Source organism: Merops nubicus, unplaced genomic scaffold (assembly GCF_000691845.1).
Source record: "Merops nubicus isolate BGI_N331 unplaced genomic scaffold, ASM69184v1 scaffold16918, whole genome shotgun sequence".
Classification (NCBI taxonomy): Eukaryota; Metazoa; Chordata; class Aves; order Coraciiformes; family Meropidae; genus Merops; species Merops nubicus.
This window is the reverse complement of record NW_008625289.1, coordinates 1-12,048: the sequence shown is the minus strand read 5'-3', so window position 1 is coordinate 12,048 and position 12,048 is coordinate 1. Positions and strand designations below refer to the sequence as shown.

At 36.9% G+C, this 12,048-nt stretch overlaps 1 protein-coding gene across 1 annotated transcript in view; it reads left to right on the top strand.

The window, feature by feature from the left end:
* Positions 1–10,169, top strand: part of CRIM1 (cysteine rich transmembrane BMP regulator 1 (chordin-like)) — a 168,419-nt gene extending 158,250 nt beyond the window's left edge. Inside the window, exons 14-17 of the mRNA XM_008945636.1 lie at positions 3,907–4,101; positions 5,088–5,210; positions 6,634–6,821; positions 9,530–10,169. Coding sequence (XP_008943884.1) covers positions 3,907–4,101; positions 5,088–5,210; positions 6,634–6,821; positions 9,530–9,706 — 683 coding nt within the window. The 3' untranslated portion in view covers positions 9,707–10,169. The remainder of the gene's footprint in view (positions 1–3,906; positions 4,102–5,087; positions 5,211–6,633; positions 6,822–9,529) is intronic.
* Positions 10,170–12,048: the final 1,879 nt, after the last annotated feature.

Here is a 12,048-nt window from a genome sequence, read left to right as displayed (position 1 = left end):
GGATAAATGTGGATAGTGAAAATTGCCAGGCATTTTTTAAAGTTGCGGAATTTGAGATTACTGATAACTTTTTCACTGGATTTTGAATAGGAATTTATTTAGAGATTATTTTTTGTGAGTTCACAGTAAGTACAAAGACTGTAGAATGGAAGCTGCTGACAGCGAATTGTATAATGAACTTACTAAAATTAAGTCTTTGTAGCATTGTTGGAAAGCATTCAGAGCTTACAATAAGCTTCATTACCAAAACTAGTAGGGGAGTTGCAATGGAAAAAAATTCAGTAAAAAGGTATTTGAAAAAATGGGCAGGCTGTAAGGATTTTTACTTGAACATGTGAATCAAGTTGCCCATCTGTAAACAATATAGTTCTACATCAGAAAGATGTTAAAAAGGTTGTGAAGTGCTTTCATATATACACCATTGATACAGCTCTTGAAATCTTTAATTTACTGCAGATAAATAATAGGTGATACTGTTTTTTAGGGCACGCAAGGAATTCCATCAAAGAAATGGCTGGAAAAGTTAGGTAGTATCCAAATCTCAGTTGCCCCTGGAGTCTTACTTAGGTTCCTGATGAGGACATTTTGAAGGGGAAGTGCCATGTTATCCCATCACTACTTTCTCATCCTGCTTTGCATTAAAAATGGGCAGGATTTAAAGTTTCTTCAGCAACTGTTTTTCTGCAGGCTTTTCTTCCAGGCATTGACTTTGCAACCATAAAGATCATTTTAATCCAGAATACATTTTAATGTTAAAAAAAATACTGAGTGTATGCGAAGTTGGGTAATCAAAATTGTAGAGTCAGAACATGAGCTGCAGTGCTGTCCTAGAGAGTTCGTGAGGTCGAAGAGGGAATGCACCACAGGAACTAGTGCCATGAAAATAAAATCTCTAGAACTCTGCACCTACACCTTGCATGTCAGGCTTCCAAACAGATGCCCACACAACATGAAGATACAGCTTTAATTAATTTACTTTGCATCTCATATAGTTGCACAATATTGCAAAATACTTAAATGTGTGAGCTGTAAAAACTTAATGGTTTTTCTAGCAGGAACTGCTTGCTCGGCAGTATGAAATACAGCACCCAGATTTTAATTAGTGTTTAGATATTAAGACTTTCAACGGTGCTATATCTTATTAATCTAAGCTGCACTATGTTGTCAGTATGTTTTGTGGTCTAAATGACTGAAATATGTGGAAAGTTACTTTTTTTTAATGTTTTCTACAAAATACATACTCTTGTCTGTAGGAGGACTGAAGTCATGCACTTGATCTTTGTCTTACTGGTTCTTACTGGTTTACTCTTCATTTCTTGAGAACTATGAAGCATACCTGTGTTCAGAGTTTTCCTGACTATTTTCATGGAAACATTGGTTAAGAGTTTGGTAGGCAAAAATCTGTGGAAAGGGGCCCTCTTCATTTATTGGAGTTTCAAAAATTATGTAGGGTTTCAGCACTATATTTTATTCTGCTTCTTTCTGGATCCAGATCTAGTTGATGCCTAAAAACTAGATAGAGATTCAAAGTTTTACAGGCCTTGGATGCTTTGTTCTTTGTCTGAATTCTCAAAATCATCCAGTGTTTTCAACATTCTTCTTTCTCATGCAAAGAAAAATTAATTTAGAAAGATAACCTTCTAGTTTAGAGGAGATAATGGGATATATCTATTTGATTGGAGACAAGATTAGTCTTCTGTGGAAAACAGAGCAATGACTGTTTACCAGATAAAACTGATTTACTGGTTCAGTTAGAGGAAATTTAAAAGAAGACAAGTAGAGCAAGACAAGGTATTCTGAGCTGCATTTTTGTATTGGGTTTCTTACTGCAAGACTCTCTTGTTTCCACTGGCCTTGAGAGCTTGTTGGTGCTGTGGTCTTTATCTTCATCCTGTGCTTATACTTTCATAGAGATGGACACCAAAATGGGAGGTACACAGAGGATAATACTTTCTTAGGACTTACAAGTTTCCTCTCCAGGTTCAAAGGTGCAACACTGCTACTGTGATTTTACCCTTGTTCATTCTTCTAAAAAACATCTACTCTATTAAATTGTGATGTGTTTTTTACAAACTTGGAAAAGTCAGCTCAAGTTACACGTCTTTTCCAGAAATCCAGCTGCTGAGTTGAAGAACCTGTCCTAGGTGAGGCAAGGTAGTGCTATGGGAACAAACCAGTCCTGAGTGCACAGGGAGTGCTCAGCTTTAGGTCTGCATAGGTAATGAGCAGTAGAGCACTGCTCAGGCCGTGTGCCTCACCCTCTCCCCAGCCATATCTAGTTTCTGACCAACACAGGGCTCCACTGGCTCTGTACGCCAACATGCCTGTCACCTATGGAAGAAGCTACCATGCTTTCTGCAGCTTGCAGTCACCTTTGCCTCCCACTCTTTCTTTTCCATGTTCACCCCATATTCACTTACAAAATCTTGTACTTGTAGAGTTTGGAACCCATATGTACAGCCATGGAAGCCATGGGATACCCATTTCAAGGGCCTCTGTAGCAGTTGCACTTCTCAGATAATGCCATTAGTACTTCTTGCTGGTCTTCTTTTACGTTTGAATTTACTCTGTCCAGATCTATTGCACTGCTCTGTGGACTGCTAACCTTGTTATTCTGGATGATGTCAGTCTATTATATTGTCACTAATTAAAAGCTGTATTGATGGCCAAATTATTTAATAAGGCTTTTTTATTTGTATTTGGGAGGTAATTCTGAAATATTTACATATGTAATCTATGCGAATGTTAAACCAGTATTTCTCTGGCAGCTTAAGAAGTTTGCGATTTCATTTTGTTAACTCATGCATGTGCTTAATCTGCAAATTCATGTCATCAGCAGGTTTCATCATAATTTCTGCCTCTAAGAAAAAAAAGGTAGCAAGAAGCTAAGATGCAAATGAGGTGCTGCTTGGCTTTTGGAGGTTCTGCTGTGTAGTTTGATTATCTATAAAGTCCTGAAGCAGCAGAAAACATGCTAGCCAAAGTAATTCATGATTGTCTTCTCAGTGAAATGGAAGGCATACTGCAGACCACCTAGTAGGCTTGCATAGGATGCAGCATTAGAAAAAAAAAAAAAAAGTCTAGTTAATGCTTTGGCAGAAAGTGTAGTGCTTCTTTTAAGTGTTTTCCCAAGACCTACTTGCTTCGTCAAGTCCAGGTCCCTGTTATGTACTGTGTCAAAATCTATTTGAAAAGTTGTTAGGTTTACAGCTCTCAATCTTTGGGAAAGGTGTTCTGGAGCCTGACTCCTCTGAGGGTTAAGATCACACCAATTTCCAATTCATATAGTACTAACCATGAAAAAAATGTACTGAGTTTGGTAATTGCCCTTTTCCTGGGGTTTTCCACTGATGCAGTTACAGGGAATGATCAGATCCCCGTTGAATATGTTTTATCATAATAGTCTAAGCACTTCTGGTTATGGCACCTGAGAATTGCTTTCATCCTTTTTGGCATCCTGCCTAATCTTTTCTTCAAGTTTTCCAGACTGAGTTCATCTTTCTTGAACCTCGGTATTTAGAAATGTAGGTGGTTTGGGTTTTTTCTTCATTAAATAGAATTTACAAGTAAACAAGGAGGGGGAAGGGGAATCATTGGCAGTCTCAAGCAGTCAAACATAAACCAATCAATTTTTCTTAACTTTCACAGCACTTTTGTTATGATTTCATGTCCCCATCATCTGTCCTCTAGTGTCTTGAAGCAGCCCACGCTAATTCTGTACTTCATAAAGAAGCAGAAGTGACACTTTTTAAATAAAGATTTTGTGGGAGACGTAGAGAAGGTCTTTTAATTACAGGTGGAATTTCTTTGTAGCTATTGTTTCGCTTTTGTGTTTGGGGAATAAATCAGGCTTGTGTGTAATTGGCCATTACTGTGAGGTCATGCCACTCTGTTTTCCCTCAACAGAAGATACAGTGCCAAAGAAAGTGGTCTGCCACTTCAGTGGGAAGACGTACGCAGACGAGGAGCGCTGGGACATTGACAGCTGCACACACTGCTACTGCCTGCAGGGGCAGACGCTCTGCTCCACCGTCAGCTGCCCGCCGCTCCCCTGTGCTGAGCCCATCAACGTGGAGGGCAGCTGCTGTCCCATGTGTCCAGGTAGTGGGAGGTGACCACCCAGATTTATTGGAATGCTGGTTTTCCAAGACTGGTAGTAAGGGACTTATAACCGGTTTTTGAACATCAGTCCATGTTTGAACGGTATCAAAAAGAGAACAGACGTTTAGCCTTCAGGAAAATGAATATACTTACCAGGCATATTGGGCAGATATAGTTTGAATTTTACTTATTCTGAGAACTGTGATCTCCAAAATTAGTTGCTTCTCCAACTCTGTCCTTTCACAAGGTTACAGAAATACATTAGTGAAGTGGGAAAATGAATATTCTTAGATCTCTGCAGATTCTTTCAGTGATTAACATTTCTGTCTCTTCCGAGTCTCTTGGTTATACTTTTCAAATACTGCACTGCTTTGTTAATCATTTTAACTTGGCTTAGAAATAATATTAAATTTTCTTAGTTGTGGGCACAAGGGACATAAGAATTGCAGCTGATTTTTAATGCTAGTACTTACATACTTATGCAGGAGTTTCCTCATCTTATTCAGTCAGCTGGTAACTACTTCCAACAGGACAACTGGGGAGATTCAGCAGTAGCCCCTCTTGCAGTTCTCCTGCTTTGAGGGTTACAAAAGAGAGGAGGGCAAATAAACAAGCAGTGACAGTTTACTTATCACCTGGGATGTAGCCTTCCCTTGGTACTTCCGATGTTTAGTATCACAAAGGAACCCGACTGTAGTGTAGTGTGTATTCTAAAATGTTATTTTCAAAAGCAAATTTGTCCACATGACTATCTCATCCTATTCACATTCAGATAGTGATAATGGCAGCAGGCATGTAACCCCTATACAATATGAAACAGGTTTTAAGACAAAATCCTAGACTAGTAGTGATTAAACTTCTGAAACAAAGGAAAGGATTCGTAGGACAAAGCACTGCAGATGCCCAGAGGTATTTCCTGAATTAAGAGCAGCACTGGGAAGTTAAGCTGCCTGTAATTTGTGAAATACATTTATCTCGTTTCCCAGAGATGTATGTACCTGAACCTACTAATATCCCCATTGAGAAGACAAATCATCGAGGAAACATTGAACTAGAAGTACCAAACTGGCCAACACCAAGTGAAAATGACATCATCCACATTCACAGAGGTAAGGTCTGATATAAACTGGGCTAACTTAGGCCTGTGTCTATTCCCCATGTTTTCATGCATCTATTTGTTCTATTCAGGTAGCATCTGTATAATGCTTTGAAAAGGTGGTTACCTGAGAATATTCTTCAGTGAAGAACTGTTACATGCATTCTGCTTTGTGTAAAGATGAGTCAGTCTGTTAAATTCTATTTATGCAATTTGCTCTCATTATCATCCCATCTTCAGCTTGGAAGAGCATCTGTGCTGGTACGAATGAGTTCTATAAAATTAAGAATGCAATAAAATGATGAATGAGAAGTGCTTCTGCAGTGCCTGTTCCGATACAAAAACTAGAAAGCAGGCTGTTGTCAGGCCACTGGAGTTGATAGGCCTTCGTTTGATCCATTTGACATTCTTACAGCAATAAAACAAAAAATGAGAAAACATTTACCACAACTTAATATATATCATAGGCAAACATCAGAGTTAAAAGAAAACATTTCAGCTATAATGACAGAAAGCTAATAAAATTGCCTAAGGATGTATCTTTTGTTTACAACTCTGCTGAAATCATTATCCGAGGGAAGGGGAAACACTCTACAACACAGTCTTTGTTAACCTTTTCCAACTGAAGGACTACCTAAACTTGTGTGTATATTTATTTTTTTTTAAATATTTTTTTTCCTAAATCTAAGGATGATCTCTTAGCATCTTATTGTTTGGAGAAAGAATACAGGAAACGTAATTGCTTTACAAAATTGTAAGCTCACACTTTTATAATGACAGCATCTTAATTTCTCACAGGCATTAGTAGATGGCTTGCAGCTATCCTGGCTGGGGATTATAAACACACTGCAATCCGTGTGGGAATGTTGTATATGTCATTGAAAGTTTCCATTCTTTGCAATTCCATGCAAAACTTGGTACAGTCTAGTAGACTGCCAGCAGTCTGTTTTCATAGGCTGAGTAGTGCAAGTGTTGTAATATGTTCTGAACAAATGAGACAGCAAACACATCATAATTGTCATACCAGTTTTTAAAAGAAAAAAAAAAAAAAATTAAAGGACTTATATCCTAAGATTTCCAGGTTTTCCTCAGCATACATACACAGGCTGATTCTTATACAAATGGGAATTTGGTTGTGATCAGATCAGATGATATGAATGCAGCTATCTAAGAGATTATTGTCAGACTTGTTATTGTACTTTAGATTCCATCCTATTTCTTCTCTTTTTGATAGACTTTTTCCTGGATATTATAGTCACTATACCAGATGCTAGCTTTCGGTTGTTCTAATTTGCATAAATAAAGTGACATTTCAGGAGAGAAAGTCCAATTCACCTGAGTGACAAGATGCACAGCTGGGACTTTTATAATTACGTCCTTCTTTACGGTCAGGGCCCATTTATAATTGCTAACAAGTGTTCACGTTTGCCTTGCAGACATGAATCATCTGCAGGGAGGGTACAGAAGTGGCAGTGGACCACACCCAAGTGAAGATGCATCAGTTAGCTCTGTTGCCTTGGTGACAATTCCAATCACAGTAGCGCTGTTACTGATCATCGTCCTTCTGCTTGTCAATCAGAAGAAGCAGTGGATTCCAGTGTCCTGCTACAAAGCTCCAACAAAGGTGCCATGCTGATGTCTATTTCCAGGCTTTCACTTTTCTGGAAAGCAAGATTAACTAGAATATTGTGTAGGATGCAATTGAGTTCACATCATGGGAACTCTCTTAAAATATTTTTTTCTTGTGTCTTAAATGGTTTTATACCAGTCAGTCTGTTTGGTATTTATTTAGTCTCCTAAATGATCTTTTTCACTCTCAAATGTATTTCCTGCTCCATAATGTAATCAGTTGTTACTAAATAGAAATCAAGGTCAGGAAAAAAAATTTCAGTAATCCAACTCTGTATATGTGTAGGTAAACACATGCAATTTTCTTATCAGCAGTCAACCTCTTAAGAGAATATTTTTGCTTTCTTAACTTCCATCCACTTTAAAAGTCTTGTCCAACACCACGGCCTGTATGTACTAGTACTGTTTATCACATTTTCTAATAAATTCATCATATGGTTCTGGGATCAATATTTCAAAAGACATCCCAGGAAATATCTACCAATTTAGTATTTTGAGACTACCGAAAAAGAGAAGAAGCAGGTAGCTTGGAAATCAACAGTGAAAAGAGCATGGTTTTGTTTTGAGTAATAGTTCCATCAGCAGATTAAGCCCTCCCTCCACATTCAAATGCCATTTATATCAGTTCCTCAATTTATCCCATGTCCTAATTCTAATCAAACAAATTTTGCCCCTACTTGGAATGCCATTTGAAAGTGTCTTTTCTTCAGTTCCATCTACAAGAGTAATACAATAATTTTAAAAATGAAGTGTCCATATTCTGTCACTGCTGCAGAGCTTTTTTTTTAAAAAAAAAAAAAGTAATTTCAGAAAAGTTTACAAATACAATCAGAGCATAAAGTTGAATTCAACTGTAATCAATAGGGAGCATGAGGAATCGGTATTATTCCATCTCATATCTTTCAAAACAAGTAAGGAGTACCAGTTTCTGAATTTCCTAATACATGAAAATCTTTAAAAATTCATTTTTAACTCTAATGGATTCACTCCTAAACTTGCAAAAAGGCTGCTCTCCATCCAAGTGCTGTGTGACAAAATGGTTGAAGCTGAAATGAAAACCACAACTTTATAGCTGTGGAACTATAATCAATTCTACATACATTTTACTTGTGGAAAATTGTTTTCTTCAAACACTTCTGCTGCTGAAAAACCATTTTTGCAGTGTCACTGAAAGGCATCATCCATATGCTAAGAAAGCTCACTTTTAAGCCACATACAGATTCAGTGCAAGACCATGGATGTTCTGAAACTCAGATTTCTTCTGAGAGCCTTTGTGCTAAATGTATCTTTCTTTTAAGGTTTCTTCAAACAAGTGCCACTCATTAGTTTTTCCTGTTCCTTGCTGGGTGACTGTGGTGCCTAGTAATAAATTTTGGCAAGCCTGTTTTAGCTTATGTTCTGTTCAAAATGATACAGCTATTAAAGAACAAATCAACAACTGTGCTTAAATAATTGTGCCAAAAGAAAGATGATAGAAAAGATGTTTAAAATTACAGATGGACTGCTAACGTTTAGCCCTGATTCCACTGACATCAGTGAACCTTAGGATTTCTTTGTGAATTCAGTCCACAGACTTTTGAACAGCCAAATGTTCATAAACATTTTAAAATAATGTTTTGTAACAAATGTCCGGGTTAAAAAAAAAAAAACTTCTTGTGATACAGATTATTGAATGTAAATTTTTAGTAATAAAACCCCTTCTGATTTGCTGATTTCAGTCTTGGGAAAAAAAGCCACATCAGTAGAAACTTGAATGTGGAAGATTTGCAGTTCACTTGTATGCTTGTCGCTAACTCTGTATGTGTTATGGAGTATGCTCACTGCCTGTCCTGCATGCTCAGCCCATAGGCATTTAAAGTAGTGTGCACCCAGCATTATTTCACCTTCCTTTCAGCTGCAGAACCTTTCAGTTGGAGGCTTCTCAAACAGAGGAATACCAGGACTGGAAACCCAATACACATAGGTCAACAATTCATGTGTTTTCACCCTTGTAAATTATTACATACTCAAACCCTCATTTACTGACATTTCCCTAAAATTAAAATTCCTATTCTTCTAAGCAAATAAAGTACCACATCAGCACTGGTATTGCCACAATAACACGCTGCTTCATGAGGGTGCAAGGCCTAGGAAACACTAGATAAAAGGTGGATGGTTTCCTAATTAAGGTAGCAATACATAGAATCAGAATCATTTAGGTTGGAAAAGACTTTAACCTTAACACTGTTAACCCAGAACTGCCAAGTCCACCACTAAACCATAAACCACCTCAGAAGAGAATACAGAAGGATCCCATAGGATACCCCATGCTGGGATTAACTGTAACAGCTGAGATGTCTCCCATTCTCATAGCAAAATTGCAGTGAGAGGCTGTTAAATTCTTGGAAGCAAGCTGCTGTGCATCCAGAGCAACAAGGTTAATCCCTTGTGTGGTGCTAGACTAGCAGAAAACAGTTTAACCAGTCCATCTGGGATATGTGAATACCAGAGCTCCATTCAGAGGATGAAAAATGGTGATTCAGAAGAGTGTTGGTCTGTTTTTTTTTTTCCTTTATCAAGTTTAGCAGAAGTCCAGACTATTTTCATTACCTATTTGATTTTGTTTTGTGTTTATGAACTTGAACCACAAAGGCTTTTTGAATTATGTGCGTGATACGTTTTTTTTATTATCATTTACTCAATATTCCCTTTCTGTTTTAACAGCCTTCCTGCCTAAACAACCAACTGGTATATGTGGACTGCAAGAAAGGTACCATGGTCCAGGTGGACAGTTCTCAGAGGATGCTAAGAATTGCAGACCCAGATTCAAGATACAGTGGATTTTACAGCATGCAGAAACAGAACAACCTACAGGCAGATAATTTCTATCAAACGGTTTGAAGACTTGCACCCTTACCAAGGATTTAAGAAAGAGAAAGAGAGAGAGAGACTAAGTCTGCTATTAAAATAAAACTAGAATTGTGCACTTGCTTAGTGGATTGTATTGGATTTGTGACTACATGTACAGCTCTAAGACCTTACTGGGACGAGCTCTGACTCCTGCAATGTGCCAGAAAAAGCATTCCCACTTTTCCTTGAGATAACTGACCAAGTGTTTTCTTAGAACCAAAGTTTTAAAACTTGTTAAGATGTATTTGCTTGTAACATAGCTATAGAGGTTTTTTGGGAGGGGTAATCAGGGGCTAGGGGTAGGCAATGAGATAAAAGGAAGCTTCAGAGAAGAAAAGCTGGTCATGCTTGGCTGGAGAAGAAAATGGAATAAAGAATACTGCTGAGCAGCAGGATAGTGTTTTTTCCTGTTGCTCTGAAATTGCATCTGTTGCAGCAAAGCCTAACCCCAGGTGAAAAAAAATATGAAAAGGTCTGATTATTTTTTTTTTTTTTCCCAGCTGTTGCTCCAGTAATATACTCCTAGAACAGAATTTGTCACATCACAGGTGTGGTGTAGCTGCAAATATTTTTCTATATGATGAGAAGCTGCAGTAGTTAATGAAATAGCAAGGAAAAGGTTATAGCAGAAAATAAAGGGTGGGTTTATTAAGGATGTATAAAATTATACCTTGTGCTGCTTTTTGGTTTTATTTTTGTTTTCTTCAAAGCTGATTGGCTAGATTAGCCAGACTTCGGCAGAGTTAGCAAATGACTGAGGCCTAAGTAATTCCTGATATGAGCACTGGATCTTTTGACAGCAATATTGAAGGAAGGAAGGAAGGAAAAGTCAAGAACACCATGCAGTTCCAGGGGCTTTTGTCTGTTTGTTTTGTCTGTTGTGGTTTCATTTTGTTATTTTATATCAATCTCTGGTTGTTCATACAGGAGAAGGAAAAATATTTTTGTTGGACAAAGCTCTTGCTTACAAGAGAGTAAAAAAGAGACTGTTTTAAGGTTGTTGTTTTTTTTTTTTTCCTGTTGATGTTCTTATTTACTGGTATGCAGATTTAGAAACTACTTCCATGCTAGGAAGCTGCTTAATTTTAATTGTATATTACTCAAGCACCTTTTTTGAAGCTCAGAAAAAAAAGGAGATCATGCTTCTTTAAACCTTAGCATTATAGGAATATTTATGTAAATATTATTATGCTAAAAACAACAAAAAGTATTTGTATGTTTGTGTATATATATGTATATACAAATGCATGTAGGTATACATGTGTATATATACGTGCATGTGTATATACACTCTATGTATATATACTGTATATATAGAATACTATGTATACAGTATATATTTTTTTCTATTTTTTTTCTTGTTGAATGTATTTTTATCTGAGAGAGATTTTACCCAGAACAGAAACAGATAAACAGGCATTCCATATCAATGCTTAATCGCTTGTGAGTTTAGGAAAGACAAGAAAAGAGCATCTCATTCTACCTACAGTTTGATTTGATTTGATTTGATTTGAAAGTGTTTGTGTGTGTGTGTGTGCGTGTGCCTGCGTGTGTGTGTGTGTGCACTCTTGTGTTTGCCTGTGTACAGTATGTGCACGATTATAGCAGTAAGCGTTGCTCTTGCTACTTGCTACATTTCAGGGTGTTTCTTATTTTTCCTGCTTAGCCTTAAAAAGGCTTTTTAATGAATGCATTGGCTAGAGACACTGATGACAATATACATGCAGCACTAATCAGCTCCACAGAATAACACCATCAGCTCCTGGATTTTCTGGTTTTTTTTTTTTTTTCTTTCTTTTTTTTTTTTTTTTTTTTTTCAAACAATTGTTTGAAACAACTACTGGAATATTGTCCACATTAAGCTGGAAGTTTGTTGTAGCTTGCCTCATTTGTAACTCTGACTGTATAATACAACGTTAACTTTCCAAACAGGTCTTGGCACTTTTATACTAATTACCCATTTGTGCATTGCCTTTTTTCTTTTACAAATGCTTGTCATAAGAGACACAGATACCCAGTATGCTTAATGTGAAAAGAAAATGTATTTTTTGTAAAGGAACTCTCAAGTATTGTTGTAAATACTTGGTCAGAGGTTGCTGAACTTTAAATCTGAAAAAAAAAAAAAACTAATTTATTATTATAATGACCTAATTTATTAATCTGAAGATTAACAATTTTTTTTTTTGTTTTAGAATATCAAAAAGGTGTTCTAGCTGTTTGCATCAAAGAAAAAAATAGGTGTATCATTAAGGGTCAACATTTTTTCTGCTTATGTAACTTCAGTTTCCAACTACCAGTAAGAAAAAATGTAGTCTCCCCAGTGTTTTGTACTC